General features: G+C 36.2%; 1 protein-coding gene across 6 annotated transcripts in view; it reads left to right on the top strand.

The window, feature by feature from the left end:
* Lrp1b (LDL receptor related protein 1B) overlaps nt 1-21,968 on the top strand; it is a 1,890,041-nt gene that overhangs the window by 1,126,006 nt on the left and 742,067 nt on the right. For all 6 annotated transcript variants that reach the window (XM_040745299.1, XM_040745298.1, XM_040745301.1 and 3 more), the window contains exons 19-20: nt 17,916-17,996; nt 19,040-19,207. In XM_040745299.1, the coding sequence (XP_040601233.1) occupies nt 17,916-17,996; nt 19,040-19,207 (249 nt within the window). The remainder of the gene's footprint in view (nt 1-17,915; nt 17,997-19,039; nt 19,208-21,968) is intronic.

The following is a 21,968-nucleotide window of genomic DNA, read 5'->3' as shown; positions in this document are numbered from 1 at the left end:
TACTGGGCTAGCCTCTAAATCACACGCTCTAATAGAAGAGTATATAGCCATGCACATTCTGACACATTAAGTGGACTAAATAAGTTTTTAAAAATAGCATATGCAGGTTGAGGGATAAGGGAAGGATGCCAGGAAAAGAATGAGTGGTAAATTTGACCAAAACACATGATTAGAATACATTAATTTCTCAAAAAACAATAAAAACAAATACGTTTCCTGCTTTACATATTTGCATTTCTTTTGGGTAAGATGTGTAGCATCAAGTAGGCAGAGGGTAGGAAGTTCATAAAACAGGACAAGAAAAGAGGATGGACACAACATCAATGTTGTGTTATAAAAACTGGATATATCTTATTATATTATATCCACCACAAATACTGCAAAATGCATATGTGTACACACACACACACACACACACACACACGGCTGTGGATTTGGCTGCCTGTCAGACATTGAAGGGACTGGATTGACAAATAAGTATGTAGCTGACAGTCTGCCAGAATTATATTCTATGACTGGTTCCCTAATACAAAATGGCAAGGCAACAGGCAGTAAAATGACAGCAGAAGAGGCTCCTGAGAAATTTTTGTATGTTCAGAAACTCTAAGAGCCAGTTGCTACTTACATGCATGCCACTACTAAAGCAAAATTGCAATGAATTTGAAATTACACATTTAAGTAAACACAACAAATTTGAGAACTTGAGATTCATATTTTCCACAAAATTTACTGTCTGTCTGATTTTACATCAAGAGCTGTGCATAAAAAGCTGACCAAAACTTCTGGGGGAGAGGCAATCTCACTCTGTAGGAGAAGACATATTTCTGTGTCGTAACGTGTCCTTTCACTGAATTCGAAATGACAAAGATTGATGTCTAATGAGAAAAAGGAAACAACATCTAACTGGTTACCCATGAATGTAGGCTATATGGCTCCTGCTTCCATATGTCACCAAACTAGACTGCTTTATGTTTGGCCTTGGAATAGGGCAAATTTCCAAAGGTGTCAGTCTTCACAGAAGATTCTTCTTTCAGGTATCTTATACTTCAGTTTCAAGAGCCATCCCAGATATGTTTAACCACTAGTGTTTAAATTCAGATTTAAAGGATGTACATGCATATGATTAGACTTGCTTCTGATAGGAATTAGGAGCTACTAACTACTGAGAGTTACATTAATTATCACTGGAAAATTGAGAAGGCAGGAAGAAATGTAAAATGACGGCAGCAAGAAAAAACCCTGTTTAGGAAGGGTAAATGACTTAGAAGGAGGATATGGAGAGGGAAAGGGAGGAGAATAGCTAAAAAGAAATTAGAATAATGTGCATGTGAAATTTTAATTATTAAACTATTTTATGCTATTCATAGATTAATTTAAAGAACAGGAAATAAAATTAATTAATTAAGTTCTCAACATCCTGGGGAAATTAGAATAATTCTCTAATCTGAACATTTTGAGATTGAAATATGAAGTGTGGGAACAAGATTTAATAAATATTTTGGACACATGGGGAAGGGCCTAGGCCCTGCCCCACATCATATGACAGACTTTTGAGATCCCCCATGAAGGACCTCACCTTCCTTGGAGAATGGAGTGGGGATTGGAACAGGGATTGGGGAAGGTTTGAAGAGGGATGGGAGAGGAGGGGAGGGAGAGGGAGCTGGGTTTGACATTGAAAGCAAACTTGTTTCTAATTTAAATTAAATAAAAAAATAAATTTTGATATTTTAAAATAAATAAATATTTGTTCTCATTCTGTATAGAGAAGCAAAATGGAAATGTTTTCATTGATATGCTTGAATAACAGGTCTTTATGTTAATATTGCTATTATTTGAATGGAAATATGTAATCTGTCTGATATTCTTTATATTATTAAAACACATAAATGAATATAAGGCACTTTAATGTTTAATGAGTATAAATTAAAAAGGATAGCCTGCTTGCACATTTTAGGAGTAGAAAGAAAAAAACAGACTTAGGAAAATTTATCAACCTCCTTTTTTCCCTCTATCACACAACACTGCAGCAAATGATAGTTACAGTTTTAAAATCCACGTCTCATTCCAGGCATTTCATTGAGATTCTTTGTAATTTAGAGAAACAAATATTTTTAAGTTGTTTCAGAGGAATGAATCTTCATTGAAGTTTGGGAACCATTCACTTAAGGGCGGCATTCTCAGAGTTGGACATATTTAAGAATCTTCCAGAATACATCTGTATTAACTAGTCTTTTCAGCTTCAAACAAACTAAGCTTATCTGGGAAAAAGATACCTCCAAAGATGACTGTTTCCATCCATTGTTGCACAAAGTCTAATTGGTCTTAATAATAATAAAAACCTAGAGTCAGATATTAAGGAGTGAAACCTGAAAGGTCACAGAAGTATAGCAGTAAGCTATACTGAAGTTCTTACCTCTACAAAATCCACAGACACAGGTTGAGCTCCTTTCTCCTCCCAACTTATATTATTCTCTCTGCCCACCCATATCACTTCCTGTCTCCACCTCCATAGCGCTTGGATTAAAGGCTGAGATCCCAAGGGCTGGAGTCAGAGTGTGAGTTCTGTTTCTCTTTTAAACTGGTTAAATATTAGGTAACCCAGTGTGATTTTAAACTCCTGATCTTCCTGCACCTCTCACGTACTGGGATCAACGGTGTGTGCAACACAACCTGGCCTCAATGGTTAACTAGTGACTAGCTCCACACTCTGATATGGCAAATTTATTTTTTTAAAGGACAAACAAAATATTAATACAATCCATTCTATGATTAATTGGTCTATGGGCAAATTGGTACCTGATCATTTCTTAAGTAGTGGTTAATGTGGCCTACTGTCATGTGTACAACATATGTGATGGTTTTAGCAAAAAAAAAAATTTACCAGAAATACTAGGGTGGGGGAGTACCTAGGGGCAATGGCATTAACATACATTGACTTAACACTCCCTTGGACCCTGACCCCAACACAGGAAATGCTTAGTTTTTGGGTGTTTTTGTTTGTTTGTTTTTAGGTATTCTATGGATCTTAGTATGAGCATTATCATCTCATAAGGCATGACTCCATTTTACATGTGTTAACATGCACATATACTAAAATACACACATATATATGTGTATTTTCCTAATCTTAAAAATATTTCCCTGTGTCTTTTTCAAACAACCTTAATTATGTATCTTTTCTTCTCCCACTTCCTCTATGTTATACTCCCTCCTACATCCTCAGTTAAAGTTCCCATTTTTTCCATTTTTCTCTTCATAACTACTGTTCCCTACTCTGCATCTCTGTCTTCCTTCTTTCCCTCATAGTACTTATGTGTTTTTCTGGAATATTAGGCTATTTCAGGTTATATACTCAAATATATAATTCAGAACCAAGATCTAAAAATAAGAGGGAATATGTATTTTTTGTCCTTCTGGGTTATCACATTCTGTGTGTTGTTATTAATTCCATCCATTGTGGTGCACAATTTATGTTTCATTTTTCCTTATAGCAATAAAATATTCCACTATATAACATATTGCTATTGTCTATTCATCAGTTGAAGTATATTGGGTTGTTTCCACTTATTTGCCATTGTGAAAATAGGGACAATGAACCTGGCTCAGCAAGCATTTTATTTTATTTAGTAATAGACATCAAGTCATTAGGGCATATGTCAAGGAGTGGTATAGTAGGTCATATGGTAGCATTTGGAGAATTCTCTACACTGATTCCCACAGTGTCTGTATCAGTTTAAAATCTCACCAATAGAGAAGGGAGGTGTCACTTTCTCACACCCTCTACAGCATTTGCTATCAGTTGTTTTCTCAAATTTATCCATTCTGACTGAAGTGAGATGAAATCTCAAAGTAGTTTACTTTGCATTTCTGATTGCTAAGAATTTTAAAATAATTTTCTGACTATTCTTATGTTTTCTCTTGAGAATTCTCTATGTTGATCTGTTGCTGATTCTTTTAATTGGTAATTTCTTTCGTGGGTCTTTGTTTATTGCGTTATTCAAATATCCTAGATATTAATTCTCTATTGAATACATAGATGACAACGATCTTCTCTTACTAGGATTTAACCTTCACTTGATCGTTTCCTGAGATTGCATATGTTAATCCCTGAGTAAATAAAGTTCCATTTAGAAAATCCTTTCCTATATCTGTACTTTGTAGGGTATTCCCTATGTTTTCTTATATCACTTCCATGATTTCAGGTTTCACATTGAGGTCTTTGATAAATTTCAAGTTGACCTTTGTTCATGTAATAGATACAGATCTAATTTGATTATTTTACATGTAGATACTCAGTTTTCCCCATACCATATCGCTTCTACCAATCCAAGAGGATTAATGATCTTTCCATCTTCTAGTGTCTTCCTCAGTCTCTTCCATCAGAGATTTAAAATTTTTTATTGTAAAGGTCTCCTAGGGTTAATGGGAGTGTTTCCATGAACTACTTCTCAGCAGTATTCTCAAATTTATTGATAGCAACTTTATATCCAGAACATTGAGTTCTTCATTACTTAAAATTCCTAAGCACAAAGCAGGTATCCTAATACACACCTAGAATTACAACATTTAGAAGGATGACACAGGAAGATCATGAACTCATTACCAGCCTGAATTATAGTGAGTTCCAGGCTCCAAAATGAAACCAAATGAATAAAGTAAAACAAAGGCATGGGGACAATGGTAAACTGTGTAATATATGTGCAAAAGCTTCAGGTTTCATCTCTAGCCCCAAATAAAACTGGACATGGTGCAGCATGCCTGAAAACCATTCTTCTTGTTAGATAGAAGCAAGAGGATTAACATTTAGAGTCATCCTCAAATAACTACCAACTTTGATGTTTACAAGGGCTATGTAAGACCCTAAAAATACCAACAACAATGGCAACAAGTATCTAAACTATACTAAATAATCTAGATTTCCTGTCAGCATGGCACACCCCTTTAATCCTTGCGTATGGGAGGTAGAGGCAAGGTAGATCACTATGAGTTTCTGATCAGCCTGTTCTACCTAGTGAAGTTTAGGCATCCAGGGTTACATAGTGAGACCCTCTTTCCACACTAGATAGATATATAGATAGATAGATAGATAGATGATAGATAGATAGATAAATGATAGATAATCAAACAAAGAATGTCTATTGTTCCTTGGGGTACCTGAGTACTTACAGTTCCATGCAATGTATTCTAGTTTAATGTTGACAGTCTGATTCTCCCTTTTCCATACATTTTAGGGTATGTTCGGAGTGTCATCCTCCTCTCTACTCAACACCATCCTCCTTTATCAACTTAACCTACTTGTAGCTTTTCAGATTTGAACTCATCACTCAGTACATTAAGGTTTCAACCAGGGGCACATAGGCTGCCTCAATGTACAGCTGTTAATACAACTCAAAGCAACATCTAAAACTAGTATATGTTTTTTTTACTTTGTTGAGCAGTTCAAATGAGAACCTTATATATAGTAGTATCATGACACAATGTCTAAAAGTTGGTCACAGCTGAAAACTAAAAATATATTAAGCACATATTTATGGCCTTAATGCAAACACAGAAACACATTCATGAATTGCTGTTTTATATAAATAATCAATTATACACTTTTGTGGAAAATCCAATCTAGTAATTTCAATTATGTAGCTACAGTGTTGAGCCAACTACTCCTCCATCTGAATTTGTCATCATCTTGCATTTGTGAAAAAATACCATGGGGTTGTATCTCAAAGTATTATGGAATGTGAGAGCATTCTGCTTGTGGTATTGTCATGATCTACCCTTACTCAAAAATTATATCTGCAAAAAATTGAGTTCATTCAGAATGAAGATGTTTATTATTATTAATGATCACATAGTTTCTATAAATACTGAAGATAACTTAGTTTTATTGATTTTTTTCCCAATGTGGTTGTCAGAGATTTATATACACTTCGCCTTTCCATGTTACTGGAGAAAAGCACAGAGTCCTTGAGATCAGTGGAGGCTGCCCCTCCTCAATATGCAAAACAGTGAGAAATAAGGCACTGGACAATTCAAATGCCACTAGAGCCACAAGGATCCCAAACCAGTGTTTTCCGGGTTGTTGTCTCACAATTCCAGAATGAAATTTTGGGGACCTGTAAGGCAAGGGTGAGTTTGGGATGGTTGTTTAAGCCCCAGCAGGAAGAGCTCCCATGCAGCACACTAGGATATAGGGAACTGGCTTCCAGGATGCTGCTGGTCAACTGCTATTTTAGAGTAAAATGGCCGGCAACACGATGACACATGGGGGGCAAGCTGGTCACTTCACTTGGACCAGTTCAAGAACCAGATGTTATGGTGGAAATACCACCCAAGCCCCTTCTCCCATCTCTTTCCAAACCCTGAAGCATCTCAGAAAGCCCTCGACATGATGGCCCCTCCCCCAGAGATGCACAAGATCTCACACAGGATATTTAAACTGTCCCCCAGGAAACAGATGTGTGGTTTTCAAGTCTCTCTTGGGGATCTGGAAGGCCTTCTGGCAGAATGTGTCCATTAAACTCGGCCATTTTCTAATTCGGTTTGCTACAGTGAGCTCCCACAGGCTTTCATTGCACTCTCCCCAAAAGGTTCTTGTCCAGCAGGTTTAGGGAAATGTACAAGGATCTGTTTGGGGGAAGTCAATTCATGTGAATTCTAGACTGGAGATGTTAAAAGAAGCTTTTTCTTTGCTAGCCGCTTTGGTTTATCCCATGCCAGCCGCCTGGGCTCTGCTGCTTTGTAGTCTCCAAATAAACACACAAGACGATGTATTAATTATGAAGCTGTTGGCCTTGCTTGTTTCTTACTAGCTAGCTCTGACTTAAGTAATTAGCCCATAATTGTTAATCTAAGTATGTTTCATACCAGAGAATAGTTCCAGGCTTCCTACCCCCATGGCGTTACATGTTGACTCTCTGTGTTTCTCCTTCCCAGAATCCTCCTGGACTCCTAGTCCCACCCATCTAGATTCCTACAGGCTCAACAGTACTTTATTGACAAATAACAGGCAAATAACAGGTCTTCCCCAACATGGATAAAGTCCTAAACTTGAAGTCTGTGATTTTTGCCTGCCCTGAAAATGTTGTTTGCTGAGATGAAACCCGGACATCCACACAGAAATTCAGTGCAAACATGATGGCTTATCTCTACAGAGACTGATGCTCTTCCATAGTTGGCTGATTGTGGTGGACAGGCGGGCTTCTGCCAGCAGTTTCACACTGAAATTGCCCTTTCAATTCGAGAGGCTACAGGGTCCGCTGTCTTTATCTTATGTCCCAAAGACTTTAATATGCATCCAGGCTTTGAGGAACACTTGGCCAGCAGCTTTTGTTGAGGCCTCCCTCCAGGTGCTTCTTACACCAACAAGAACTGCTGGCCAGAAACGGCCCAGCCAGGGATGCCCTTCATATTCCTGTAAGAATAAAACATCAGTGGCTGGAGAATATCTCAGAGGGTAAGGGTACTTGCTTGTGGAGGAAAGAGTTTCCCTTCCCTTTCATCTTTCAGTCCACTCTGAAAGGAAGTCAGGGAAGGAGCTCAAGCAGAACCTAGACTCAGCAGTTGAGGCAGAAGCCATGAAGGAGTGAGGTTTACTGGCTTGTTCCTCCTGACTTGCTCATCCTGCTTTCTTAAACAGCCCAGGACCATCTGCCCAAGGAGGGGCACTGTCCACAGTGAGGTGGTCCTTCCCATATCAAGAAAATGTCCTGCAGTTTTACTACAAAAAAACTGATGGAGACTCTCTCTCAAGTCCTAAATATTAGCTTGTGTCAAATTGACAAAACAACAGCAAACAGACCAGCATGTACACTTCCATAAACAAAAAGTTCTAAAAAAATCTCCATTTTTCTCAATGTTTAATCCCCACATTGAAGCCCTGTATTGATCCAGGAAACTACATTTTTTTTCTTATGGATGTAACATCTTGAAGACAGGCTCTATTCATATTCAGTTCTTATGTGCTCAGTGTGTTAGCAATTTCTGTGAATGTAGTTTGTCACTGATGTCAAAGTCTTACTTTTTTTGGTAGTATTAATATACTTCTTTTCTTCAAAGCAATATTTTAGATGAAATTTTGTGCCTATGTGGAGGTCAAATAACAGCTTCTAAGATTTTGTTTTCTCTTACCATCTGATGGTTAGCCCTCCTGCCTTCATTTACCTCCTCTTTCTAGAATGGGACTCTCGATGGAGCTCCCATGCTGATAACCTTGTTTAATCTGAACTCACTATATAGACCAGGTTTGAATCAAACTCAAAGAGATTCCCCCACTATAGAGTGCTGAGATTAAAGGTGAGTGCCATCACACCTGATCCAAAAAACAATACTCTTTAGAGATCAGTTTGTCTTTAAATGGCACCCAAGTCTGGTGCCTAGGTCCTATTTACAGGACCTGAGTAGCATTAGACCCCCATTCCCTTCAGTCACTAGAGATGTCACCACACATAACTTCAAAACAAAATGTTCTCCCCACCTCACATTTTCAGAGCATAGACTCCAAATTTTGGTGCTCTGTGTTAACATAGAAGCTGTGTAAATAAGACTTACTATATTTCTTTCTCATTTCTTTTTTCTTTTTCTTTTCTTTTTTCCTTTCTTTCTCATTTCATGGATGAAAATGTACCAGAATGAGAATATCTGAGAGGAGTGAAGTTAAGGCCCTCCTCTAAGGTATGGAGGCAGAAACATGGTCACAATATGACTTCTGCTAATTGTCTCACAAGGCTTCCAGGGCAGATTTGATCTCCCTCCTCCCTGAACTACTTTCTTAAGAATGAGCTGAAATCTTGTTAAGTCTAGCAGTGTTCCTGGGGGAGGTGAAAGGACATAGTTTCTGCCCTAAGAGGTTAGGAGAAAGACCTAAGGGAACCATAAATTAGTAGAAAATGCAACTCTAACATCTAGGTGATATGATCAATTGTGAACAGAAGAGGGGGGTAGTCATTATACCTTAGTCATTTCACTGTTAAAATAGTAGTCATCCTTAGACCTCAGGAACCTTTTTGTGTTGCTACACCCAAGTTTTAAAATAAAGATTGTAAAAATTTAAATTAATCTATAAAAATAGATTAAGTATTGTTGATTAAATTTTAAAAAATTATTCACTTCTCTCCACTTGTTTCTCATTAGGAACCCAAAGGTTTTACAGTTTCCAAATAAACTACAAGCATAGAATATAGTATACACTATTATAGAATGCAACTGTGCATTGTCATACTAATATAAAACTGATTATATGTGGGTATTCCAAAAAGCAATGATAAAACTGTATTAATAAATAAGAAAGGGAATCTCTGGAACACTGAGCATTTCATACAGACATTTCAACTTGCATGGAACTGAAAATGTTAATTAGTATTATATTTGTTAATTACCAACTTCATAAATTGATTTAAAATATTTTACATGAAAGAATACATGTCAGTCACATGTGATTTTCTTCTATTCAGATAAAAATTTACTTATTTAATTGTGATATGAAGTAAATTCTTTAATTACTCTTTTTTGGCATCTACTGTCACTTATTTCTTTTCTGGAAAATAATAGTTTTATGAAATTCTTTCATGAATAAGAAATATATGTATTTTATGTGGTACAAATGAATTTCTTCTAATGGTTAGACTGACTGATGAACAGTACATGTGAACGCAGGCCCCAAGGAGACCAGTGTCATTGGATCTACGTGGAGCTGGAGTAACTGTCAGGTGTGATCCACTTGACATGATTCTGGGAACCAAACTCAAGTCCTTCATAAGAAAAGCCTGTGCTCTTAACATTGAGCCATCTCTCTAGCTTCCACAGAAACGTTTTTCTTAGTAAACCAGCCTTCATCATTCCAATGCTCACTTGTGAGCACGAATTTGAATCCAGGTTCAAATTAGCCAGGTTCAAAAGTTCAATGGGAACTTTTATGCTGCTTTTGTATGTGAGGGAAAGTTATAGAGCTAGAACAGGTAAGAGAGAGGCCAGTGAAGCCTGCACAAAGCTGAAGATGAAGGTCCAATAAGAGGAGCGATGAGCAAATTGGCAAAGAATGGGGTGACAAAACCAGCAGAGACAGTTGATCTGAACAGGGGAGAGCTCTCGGACCCCAGACCAACAGCTGGGAGTGCCTGGACCCTGCCCTGAGTGAAATGACAGACTCTGGATATCCCCTATGTGGAAGGAAGTAGGGATAGGGTGGGAGGCTGGGGGGGGATACTGGGGGGTGCAGGAGGAGGGGAGGGAGAGGGAACTGGGATTGACATGGGAAGCAAGCTGTTTAAAATTAAAGTAATAAAAAAAAGAAAGTATATGGTGCTCAAGGTTCAATCCTTAACACACCTCAAACCAAACAGGAACTGAATACATATTATCATCATAACTGCATCTGGGTCCAGTTGTTTTGTGATAAAAATGATCTCTGAGATGTATCATTCTCTCCTATATCTAAGTACCTTACCTTCACCATGCCACCCTTCCCTCAGACTTGGGAGAACGGTTCCTAGGCGGACCTTGAACTTGAAACTTCCCTATGCTGGACTGCCAAGTAAATGGTATTTCAAATATATTCAGTGATGCTTAGCTTGCTTGTTTTCCCTGGGTGTGAAAAGACAGGTAAATGCCTGAAGAGTGTAAGACTAGAAGTGTGATCCAAGATTTCCACAAAACCAGGGAACAATGACCCAGGAGTCCCATCTCACACCCTTTGCTCTATCTAAAATGTCACAAATTTCAAAGTAGCAACAATGAAACTGATAACAAAGCATGCTGGGTAACAGATTTCTTCTATCTACACACAGCCACAATAAATTATTGCTCTGTTAGGATTAGTATGAGAAAAAACATGATGTAATGTTGTACAGCATATTAATTTTAAATATTATTTAATTTCAAAGGACAATAGCTCACAGTGAAAAAAATTACTATTGTTCTCTTGAACAATGTGATATTATGCACACACACACACACTCAACAAACTCATCAGAGAGGAAAATTTCCTGAAATACCGCGTTATAGCACATGACAAAATTAATTTACATGGCATAAACATTCCAGTTATATTTTTATTTTATTTTATATTAATGTAAGGAAGCTAATAACAATTTATCTGTCTCATTTTATTGAATATTTTAACTTCTAGTAAAACTAAATTCTACAATCATTTCTTAGGATGGCAAATATGACTATATTATTTACTAGCTTTAGGGTTGAATTAAACATGGATTTGTTTTAATACCAATCATTTTTGCTGCCAGGAGTAGCTGCCACTTTTAGATGCTATCTCTTTCTTTATGTTTGAAGATGTTTATTTCACTAAAACGTGAATAGATAATAATAATTGTAATAAATATTGACAGTAGTAGTAATAACAGCGTACAAGTAGGTGCTATGATTTCAGTTTTCATGTCCCAAGTTTTGTTGCATCGGTGTTCACACATGTGCTCAGGTTGCCATCACCAAAGCTACGCTTTGCTTACAGTCAGCTCACTGAGTCTTACCGTCTTTACATTTCACAGAAACCCAATACAATTTTATATATTCATCTTCTATCCCATCCATTTATTGAGAACTTCACATTCATACATAAGTTTACTCCCCAATCTCCTTCAACTTAATTGTTGTCCAAACTCTTGTTTTCCTTAGAAGAAGGTAAAACACTCTGTTACTAGCACAACTAAGCAGCTGCCACACCAGCGTCCTCCTAATGCTTACTTCTTGCTTTCAGTGTCAGGCTACGTCTTGGTTTTCCTGTGATATTTTGTTGGCCTCTTCACCTTTGTCCAGCTCTCCATTTGCTTTGAGAAAACGAGTAAATTGTTTTCTGAAAACTTACATCCTTTTGCTGGAGGAAGTAGATTCGTTTCTTCTGATTTAGTACTGTGAAATCTTTGCAAGTCAAATCCAATTCATGAACTGGTTCTTGCTACTCCTGCCTTTCTGCTGTGGTTTGTCTGTGAGCTGATTATTGTTCTTACTAAATCTTAATTAATATTCACATATGTTTAGTAAGTGTACTGACAGTATTTCAATATGATTTTTTCCATGTTATTCTCTACCAGGTTTTGGAAATTTTAGTTCTATTGTCATGATGCTTTATCTCTTTCATTTCTTCTCTTCACTGTGTAGATAGGGTACTCTCATTAGATCTTTCAGTTTAGTCAGCTTCATTTTTAAAGTCTATTCTTCCAGTATTTATTTCATGTACACATTGAAATATTATCTTTTTTGTAATGTTTTTTTAAATTAGAAACACGAATGCTTCACATGTCAATCCCAGCTCCGTCTCCCACCCCTCCTCCCTTTTCCCTCCACCAGTCCCCCCAGCCCAATCCCCACATCCTTCCCCAGGGAGGATGAGGCCCTCCTTGGGGGGATCTTATCTTATTTAACTGCCCATTTCCTTCTTCCCAGTCCCCCATATCTTCCTACATGAGTCCCTACCATCTTCAGCTATTATTCTACATTTAAATGTATCAGACCACAGCATTGTCTATCCAGTTGGGGTCCCTCTGCTTGAACTGTTATGTTTCAAAAACAAAGAAGAGGGCTGGAAACTGAGAGTAAATGGTTTAGGCATATATGGGGCAGGTAATGAATGAACTGAAACTAAGGATGTGTGAAAAAGCCATAAGAAAACCCAAGAATAAGCTGATTTCAAAATATAATCCAATGTTTCAGTAAATTACTATGTAATGTAATTTAGCTCTTTCTTACAACTTGTAATTCTAAGAGCTTACTTTTATTTTTAAATGCCCTAACTGTTTTCTTTCCATGTTTATCTTTCTTTTTTTGCTTTTGGTTTCTAGTTTTTCAAGAAAGGTTTTCTCTGTACAGCTTTGGAGTATATCCTGGAACACACTCTGTAGACCATTCTAGCCTTGAACTTACAGAGTTGTTCCCAATCCCACCCCACACCTTCCTTTGCCTCCTAAATGCTGGGATTAAAGCCCTGTGTCACTACCACCCGCCTGCTTTTACTTCTTAGAGTAACTATTTATTTTTGCCTTAACTATTCAAGTAAATTTTACCTAAACTTCTTACACTAGTCTTCTAATTTCAATCAGCAAGCATTCCAAACATAGTTAATATTTAAATATCTAAAGATCTTGTCAGGCTACTCCTGTTTTTTATTAAATCTGCTGAATTTTACTGACCAAAGTTTTCATGACTTTTCTATACTTTTATAAAAGTTATTGTTCTATAATTTTTGAATTCTGAGAACAAGTGTAGTTTGTGTATTATTTCTTGTGCATCTATGGTGTTCCTATGTGGCTGTGTATAGTGACATGCTATGTGAACACTCTGATATATTTTATTGAAATTCTTTCAGTCTCTCCAAGTGTTTATGCACTTTTACTTTATGGTTTACTGAGATCTGTGTCTTAAATAATCTAGAACATTCCAGTACCTTCCTTCCTGCTTATCTGCTTTAACTTAAATATTTCAGTCACATTACTTTTATGTCACTTCTTTCAGAATAGTGTTAAAACCACCTAAAGTGATCCCTGCTATTTCTGTGTTTTGCTGGAATACAGATTATCCTTGGCTTTTGATAGGCACACTCTGACAAATGTATTTTGACTTGAAAATATTGCAATCCAGAAGTGCATGTAATATGCTCGGCCTGAAGATCAACCACAAAATAGAGTAGAACACCTGAAATGTACTCAGGACTCCTGGTAGCCTAGAGCTGAACAAAATCTTCTGAGGCTTAACTTCTAATGAACTGCCTCATATCTCCTCTGATTTCTGAAGTACTTGTATCCAAAAAGCCCTCTGGCAGCCCAAAGGCAGTGTCTGCTGCTTCCCCTCCTAACTGCCACTCACTGGCCAACACTGTTTGTACTGAATGAAAGTGCTTCTGAACCCTGCATAATGTGGAAAAATCCCAGTCTAGGGTACCATCTACACTGCCTTTATACTATCAATTATTTGATGGTTTTGAAAGCATGTAAGCCTTCCAAATATTTTTCCAATTATTTCCTTCAGTTGAGAAAAGAGTATGAGCCCTTGTGTTTTCAGTGCCTATTTAGGGCATTCATTCATTCTCCACAATCTATTTATATAACCTACAATTCTATATGTAATAAAGTTCTAAATAAAAACTTGAGTGAGTCAACTTTTGCAATATTTTTCATTTACTCTACACACTAATAATCTAGGGTCCGAGATGTTAAGTAACTGCATAAGGCCTCCCATTAATTATTCATATGGCCAAGATCTCAGCCCAGGGTTATCTGTCTAAAATCTGACAGTCTTTATTAAAAGAGTTACATGTGTGCCCTTTATAGAAAGCAGAAAGTAGTAAGAAACGTAAAATGTTGCACAATACTTATACTACATTTTGTTTATATCATTGGATACTTTAAAAAATGACCTATGGAATATATAACATTAAAATTGTATCATGTGGTAACCATTTACTCCAAATAATTAAATATGTGTTTACAACTTTAACATGCGTCTATTATTGCCTGTCTATTAGAAATCTGCATTTCACATACATATTAACTATTCTCATTTTACCTAAGTTGTTTTTTAAATCTACTTTAAAGAGTAACAAATAGCAATTGGCCCATAAGTAAAGTGCAGTTCATGCCTACAAAGTAAAAAAGCCACCCATATAACAAAATTGCTCTGCATCACTAAATCATTTTATAGACATCATAAATATACAATTAACCAAAGTAATCTAATGAGAAAGACTACTGAGAAAACAAGACTGATGTAAGTGAAGGCAAAGCAATATAAATAAGTAATCTGTTCTATATGAGTCTTAGTCTTAGAAGCCACAAAATGTGGCATCTGAAAAATGGCACTCAGTAGACAGTGCAACATGAGGAACTTTGAAAAGCACCATTTCATTTTTCATACTAACAGATAATTATACACATTAAAGCAGGTAAAAAACAGATTTCAAGCAAAAGACAGAATGGAGAATATAGCATTTGATCTTTATCAAATCTTCCTCTATTGTAGTATCATTAAAGTGTTTTGATAATGATCATGGCAGTATATTTAAAAACTCAACTGTTCTGATATCTCTCAGAATTATTCTTGATTTCCCCAGCTACTTGTTGCTTCTGTGATGAATCCTAAGATGAGGTATATTATTTTTTAGGGTTTATAAATGGCAATTTCAGCCCTCCAGTTGACAAGTATTAGCAGTAAAAGTGGAGTGATTATAGTCTCCTTAACTTTTGGCATCACTTTTCTAAACCTGAATTCCCATGATATTATTTTTTATTTATTTTTCAGTTTAAATTTAGATAAGAAACAAGGTTGCTTCACAAGTCAGTTCCAGGGCCCTCTCCCTTTCCCTCCTCTCCTCCCGTGCCCTCCCCCAACCCCCCCATTATCCCCTCATTTCCCCAGGGAGGGTGAGGCCCTCCATGGGGGTGTCCATAGTCTGTCATTTCATATAGGGCAGGGCCTAGACCCTTCCCCAAGAGTTCAGGGTGAGAGTGCACCTCACATTGTTGGATGCCGTTAAAGGCTAGGCTCACAACCAAAAATATATACCCATGATATTATTACCCCTATCATCTAATTTCACGTGAATATCTGTATACTCCTACACACTTGATTGTAATTGTCTGCTCCATCATTTAGGCTCTCGGCTACATGATTTCAAGACTTTGCCAAAAATTACATTGCTAGACTCTTTTAGAAGAAAAGAAAGAAAGAGATAACCAGTTAAGGGGCAAAAAATGAATTAAAAATACATCTGAAAATTATGACCTTGTCAACCATCTCCTAAGCTGTATACACTAGACAGATAGCAGGTCCTTTAAAGATAAATTGTCGCTGTTTACAGAATGGTCTTCATATAATATGCTAATAAAATTTAAGAAAAAAGGTATAATAGACAAATTGAACAAACTACCTGCAACATTAAAAATTTAACAGCCCATTGATCCCTCTAAAATGTTTTATGTAGTTGAAATAATCACCAAGGTGAAATACAGTTTTCTTTTCCACACTGTAATTGGAATAAGATAAAATGTAAGTCATTTTGCTTTATACTTTCTAATATATTTTGCAGAATTAGCCATTAAATGTTTGTAAATATCTTATAATTTGCACTGAAAGTTTTAAAGTCAAAGTATGTCTATGAAGTCAAGAAAGCATGTTTATTTAATTCTTTGCCAAAATTAAAAATTCATAATGACATTTTAATAAAATACAATGCAAAAGCAAACTAGATTAAATAGATAGTAATTCAAGTGTTAAAGTAAAACTAATATGAAAGAGGGAAATATTAAATTCAAGAGGATTTATCTGTAATTCATATATTAGGTTAGGGTGTGTAGTATAATTAGACATCATCTATGTTGACACTAGTGATAAGATAGTAAGAATTTAGGAATATGTCTTTTTTCTACCCTGTGCCATATGAAAGCCACTATACTTCATTTATTCTACCTAAAAATGGACTGTACATTTGGCACTATCATCAAGAAGAGTTAAAGTAATTTTAAGATTTAACAAGGCAGTTATTCCATTTACCTGATGCTAGCTACTATGTCAAACTTAAATTTTACTATTTAATAACCTTCAGGATACTGTATGTATATTAATTCAAGAAAATTGGATTCATTATATTAAATTCTTTTTCAAATACAAAAATTAATGAAGTATTCTAATAGAGCACATAAATAAAAGCAAAATAGAATATATGGATAATCATTTCAAATGTTTAATATGAAAATGGTAAAAGGAAACACTTCAGTGATGGTCATGAAGAAGCTGGTGCAAAGGGATCATGAATTTGAGGCCATCATGAAACAGTATGCATTTGTTTGTGTGTTCATGTTACATGCTATGTGAACAGAAAGTATATGGATTTCAAAGAGACTGAAATTGATTTTGTTTTGATTTATTCATTTAATTCTCATTTTTGGAGATGAGGTCTTCCTTCATATCTTTCTCTGGTTTTGGCTTCATGATTCTCCCACCACAACATTCAAGCACTTGTGCTGCTGGTCGATGTCAGCAGTCCTGACTTCCAGAGTTAGCTTTGAATCAATTTGTCTCCTTTTATTTCATTGTTGAAATGTCTCTCGTTTTCACTATATTCTTTAAATCAAAACGTATTTTCCCCCTCCCTCTCTTCGACTGGTATCCCAGAATTCAGCCTGGTTGTAGACCTCTGTTTGGTTCCATCAATTACTGGAAGAAGGTACTATGATGATAATTGGGTTATTCACCAATCTGATTACAGAAGAAGTCCATTTTGGGCATCCTTTCCAATATTTCTAAGAGTCTTAGGTGGGATCTTCCTTGTGGGTTCTTGGGAATTAACCTAGCACTAGGTTTCTTCCTAACCCCATAGTGGCTCTCTCTATTATGTATTATTATTATGTAAGGGATAAAAAGGAGACATTGAGATTTAATGGCTTTTATTTAATTGATTTAGTTTCATTTTAAAAACCTAAATTATTTTTCACAGTTTTTACCACACATTGTTGGACTTGAATTGATACTGTCAAAGTCTTTGTAAACATATGGTAGTAACTGAAGTGACATCAATAGCTGATAAATTTATTTCACCTTACATTGTTTACATCACTGAGAGTCCAGTGCTACCCTTGACAATCCTGTGTGACTCTCTGTATTAGAAAAGTCTATCATTGCTATCATTCACCAAGACACGGTTGATCCTGAACATGAATTTCAGAAAATATGATAAATCCTAATGGCACTTCATCTAATGATTCTCCTGGGCTTATGTTGTCAGGAAATTCCTCATTTCAGACACTGATACGCGGTAGTCCCACATCTTTAAGAAGTTACATCCACTGTATTTGTTTTTCTATTGTCTCCTGTGCCTTTGTAGAGGACAAGGATTCTGATCACAATATGAAATGGGATACAAATCAAATTAAGCACTGCCCATAAATTGTCTCTTATTGGCTCTTTCATATCTTTCACAGAGTTCCCAACTTGTGAGCCTCTAACTCAGTTCATATGTAAGAGTGGAAGATGCATCAGCAGCAAATGGCACTGCGACACTGGCAAGTACTGAGTGCTCCCTCCACAGCACTGACCAAATTAGGGCCCAGCTCCCTGAGCTGCCTGGCTTCATTCAAAGCTTGCAGAGCCAAGCAAAGTGGCTAAGAAAAGTGGTGAGCAGGCAGCTGGCTCGTCACTGGGGAGCAGTGTTAAGGATAATGGAGCATGATGATTTGTCCCATGGGGCTTTAACAGTGCTTCATTTTCAGATATTATTTTGGTCTTAGACTAAATCTACAAAGATGAATAAAGGGAACAATTAAGGAGATGACCAGAGCAATTTCAGGTTCCCAAAGCATTTTTGTAACCTTGGCAGTTTGTGAATTATTGTGCAATTATCCAGATGATCTTAGCTCTGTCACCTTGCCTTTTATGCGTAAGTAATGATTTTTCCCTGTTCTTCATTGTATCATTATGCCAAGCCATTCTAAATGTAGGCAAATGAGTTACATATTAATCAATGTTATTTAGCTCCATTTAATCCATTGTCTTTGCCTGGCCCCTTCCTCTCCCTCTCACAGTGGTCAATCCTGAGTTTGAATCATTTCTAATGTGAACATACAGGTTCCAGGTATGAATCCAGTCATGTAGGCAGCAAGGGAGGATTGAGCAGAAAATCCTCATGTCAAAGCTTAGAGACAAATACTGAGAAGACACAGCCACAAGTTCTGAGTTGCAGAAATGATAGCTTCAAGTCATAATTTCACCATAATTCTATTGCACTGTATCACCTAACATTCACATAGTCACCACATTCCTCTTAATCCTTGTGGTGGAGAGGCAGTTAGTCAGTGGTTAGTTATTTATGAATGAATTAGATTTTCAGTTGCAAAATCCAAAGTCAGTGCTTCCATTTGCATTTGCTATTAGACCAGAATAGATGTAGTATCAATTAAAAGGAGACTGTTCATGGGAAATATTGGTCATGAATGGAGTTTTTCCTTTTCCAAAACCATCAGTAAACTCTGCAAAGAATATGTTAAAAATTTAAGAAAAAAATGTTCTTCCAAACTAGATTTTACTAGCTTTTAGTTTTTTTTTTCAGATGATGACTGCGGGGACAGGAGTGATGAGGTGGGCTGTGTTCACTCTTGCTTTGATGACCAGTTCAGATGTTCCATGGGCCGTTGTATCCCAGGGCATTGGGCCTGTGATGGTGACAATGACTGTGGAGACTTCAGCGATGAAACACATGTCAATTGTACCAAATTGGGTCAGTAATTTTATAAATCTGTGAAATATCATTGTAGGTTGATGCATAATTAAACTGTTTAGGATATATTATTAAATCACAAGCTAATTGCTCATCACATTAACAATACACATGAAAAACAGGATAATATTACCTTATGCTTTTAATATTTTCCTTTCTACTCTCTGGTCTCTTACATCAGTGATTTCCATTGCTTGGTTGATTTTTGTGCCTGTTTCTTTCAATACTTATTAAATGGGGCTGGAGGATGGTTCAGCTGTTAAAGGCTAGGTTCACAATCAATATTCATTAAATGCTTTGTTACCATTTTTCTAACCTTATACAAATTTTATAGTGTCTCAACAAAGAACAAAAATTATACAAAAAGATAGTTTTACTTTGATATTATACCAAATCTCTTTCCCTGATATTTGAGATAAGCATTCAGTAATAAGTCTAATTACCCTCATTTCCAGCTAATTGACTGTCACAAATGAAACGAAAGAGAGCAAAGAGCTCATGACTATGATTCAAAGCATGTCTGTGATAAAGCAGACCCTATCAACAGCATGTGCTTTGGTAAAATGCAATCTACTGTCAGACATATTAGTAAGTTAAAAACAATATTATAATCAGAGAATAGTGTTAGTTTCTAAAACAGTAATATGTCATCTTACTATTTAACAATTTCTACTAAGAGAATTTATTTATTGATTCAATAAATATTAATTGAGTACCAAGGGCTAAATAAAATGATTAAAAACCCAAGGCTTCTCTTTAAATATCTGACATGCATATGTAAAAAATATAACATGCTTTATTAAAAGTGATGGAATCTAGAGGCTCAGTTACAGCATCGAAGCTTAGTTTTCAAAGGCTTTCCCAGATAGACGCATCTGTCTTCTCATACATTTGAGAACTCACATGACTGTTAGTGTCTCAAGGATTTTCTTCCATGTGGTATTCTCTCTGTTGTTGGAAACAGTGGTTAACTCTATATACTAGGTTTTTAAAAGAAGGTCTGTCATTTATGTGAATTTGCCAATTGATGAATTTGTATTTGCCTGTTCAATGTCCCTGAACTCTGAGGTAAGGGAACACAACTACTTATGTTATTGGTTTTGACATGATTCATAATGGGTTTCATTTGGGGAGTAGTGGGGAGAAACAAATTGTGAACTAGAAAGGAAGTATAAAATTACTAATTAAATTTTTCACGCAGACATTTGAATTTAATTGTCTAAACATTAGGGAGATGGTGACTTATTGACAGAGGTAATATTAAATGTTACCTGTCTTTTGTTCTCCATTATTCCATAAGCTCATGTCCTTTGTCCTTTTCTTTCTCATGCCTCTCTTCTGTCTTTCTTCTCTCATTGTGTTTGTTTCATGAGAATATTTAAAATGGAAACACTTCTTACTAAGCAGGCATAGAAAAAAATTACATGGAGATAATTTTCCTTTTTAAAATAAATATTTGAAGCATTCATCTAGAGGGTAATTGACACCTCATTAATGCACTGCAGTTTAACTCATTTGCCCTCCTCACAGATGTCTCTTCAGGCTTCTCATAGGGTTTGCATCTGTGGCCTGCTGGCAATTCCCCATAATATGCTATGAAAGATAAATTGCCACAAACTTAATATATTTTCATCTAGAAACAAGATCCTATCCCTCCCCTCCTTTGTATGCATATTTGTGGCAAGTTAAAGAGACCATTGCACATTAAGAATTTTGAAAAGATATTTCAGCCTCACAAATATCCAAAGCCTCTTGTAGACTCTTAAGCGTGTCTTCAGTTAGACTATAGTATTGTCAGAGACATTGAATATTGTTTTGTTTTCTTTGTTTTGTTTTGTAAAACAGGGTTTTCTTCATGTAACCACCCTGCCTGTCCTGGAACTCACTCTGTAGACAAGAATGGCCTTGAACTTTGCCTTTCTAGTTCTGAGATTAAAGTCTTGAGCCACTACTGCCCAGCTGAGATATTTCAAAGTTATTATGATTCCTTTTCATAGCAACTTGATTTTCCCACTTACTGCTATAAAGGTCCAACAGTGAATGTGATCTTCCTATATGATAGAACACTAAGGAAATTATTGAGGTCATCTACATGATTCATAGACATGTTGAAAGAAGTGTGAGAGAACAGACTCTGTTTTAGTTTTGAGTTGTATGCAATACAAGGATTTTCTAACCAAGCAGTCTGCAAATGGCTTTGAGACAAGACAATCCCTTTATTTTCACCCTCTATTATTTTGATTACACATTTGGTTCAGAAGTTATGAAATAATATTGACATATAGTGTGAAAGTTATTATCACACATAAGACTTGTGTGGTTAGTGACAAGGTAGAGATTTGATGTAATTAGTCACATAATTCAGCTTCAAACCTGCTGTGGAAAAAAGAGCAGGAGTTCCTGGCTCATGTTTAAAGACTAGCTGTCAAAGCCCATTAAATCCCCCAAATAATTGCTCAGTACTTTGCTGTACACTTCTGGAAAGACAGAGGGTCAAGTTCTTTTCAGAGGAGTAAAACAGTCTATAATTGGAATATTTCATATAGAATCTCCATTTCATAGAAGTCTTACTCAGTCTGTTTTCTCTCTGACCTCATATTCTGAAAGGCAGTATTACCATTGCCATTGTGGGCTTTATTCATCAAAATGTTATATGCAACTCTAACAGAATAGTTATCTTCTGTGTTAATGAGAATCTATCACTTTGTCTCATAATTTAATTTTGTTTGGGTTTCTCACTTTATAACTTCCTATAGTCAAA

Source organism: Mesocricetus auratus, unplaced genomic scaffold, assembly GCF_017639785.1.
Source record: "Mesocricetus auratus isolate SY011 unplaced genomic scaffold, BCM_Maur_2.0 Super-Scaffold_100004, whole genome shotgun sequence".
NCBI classification, from domain to species: domain Eukaryota; kingdom Metazoa; phylum Chordata; class Mammalia; order Rodentia; family Cricetidae; genus Mesocricetus; species Mesocricetus auratus.
This window is presented reverse-complemented; position numbering and strand designations above follow the sequence as displayed.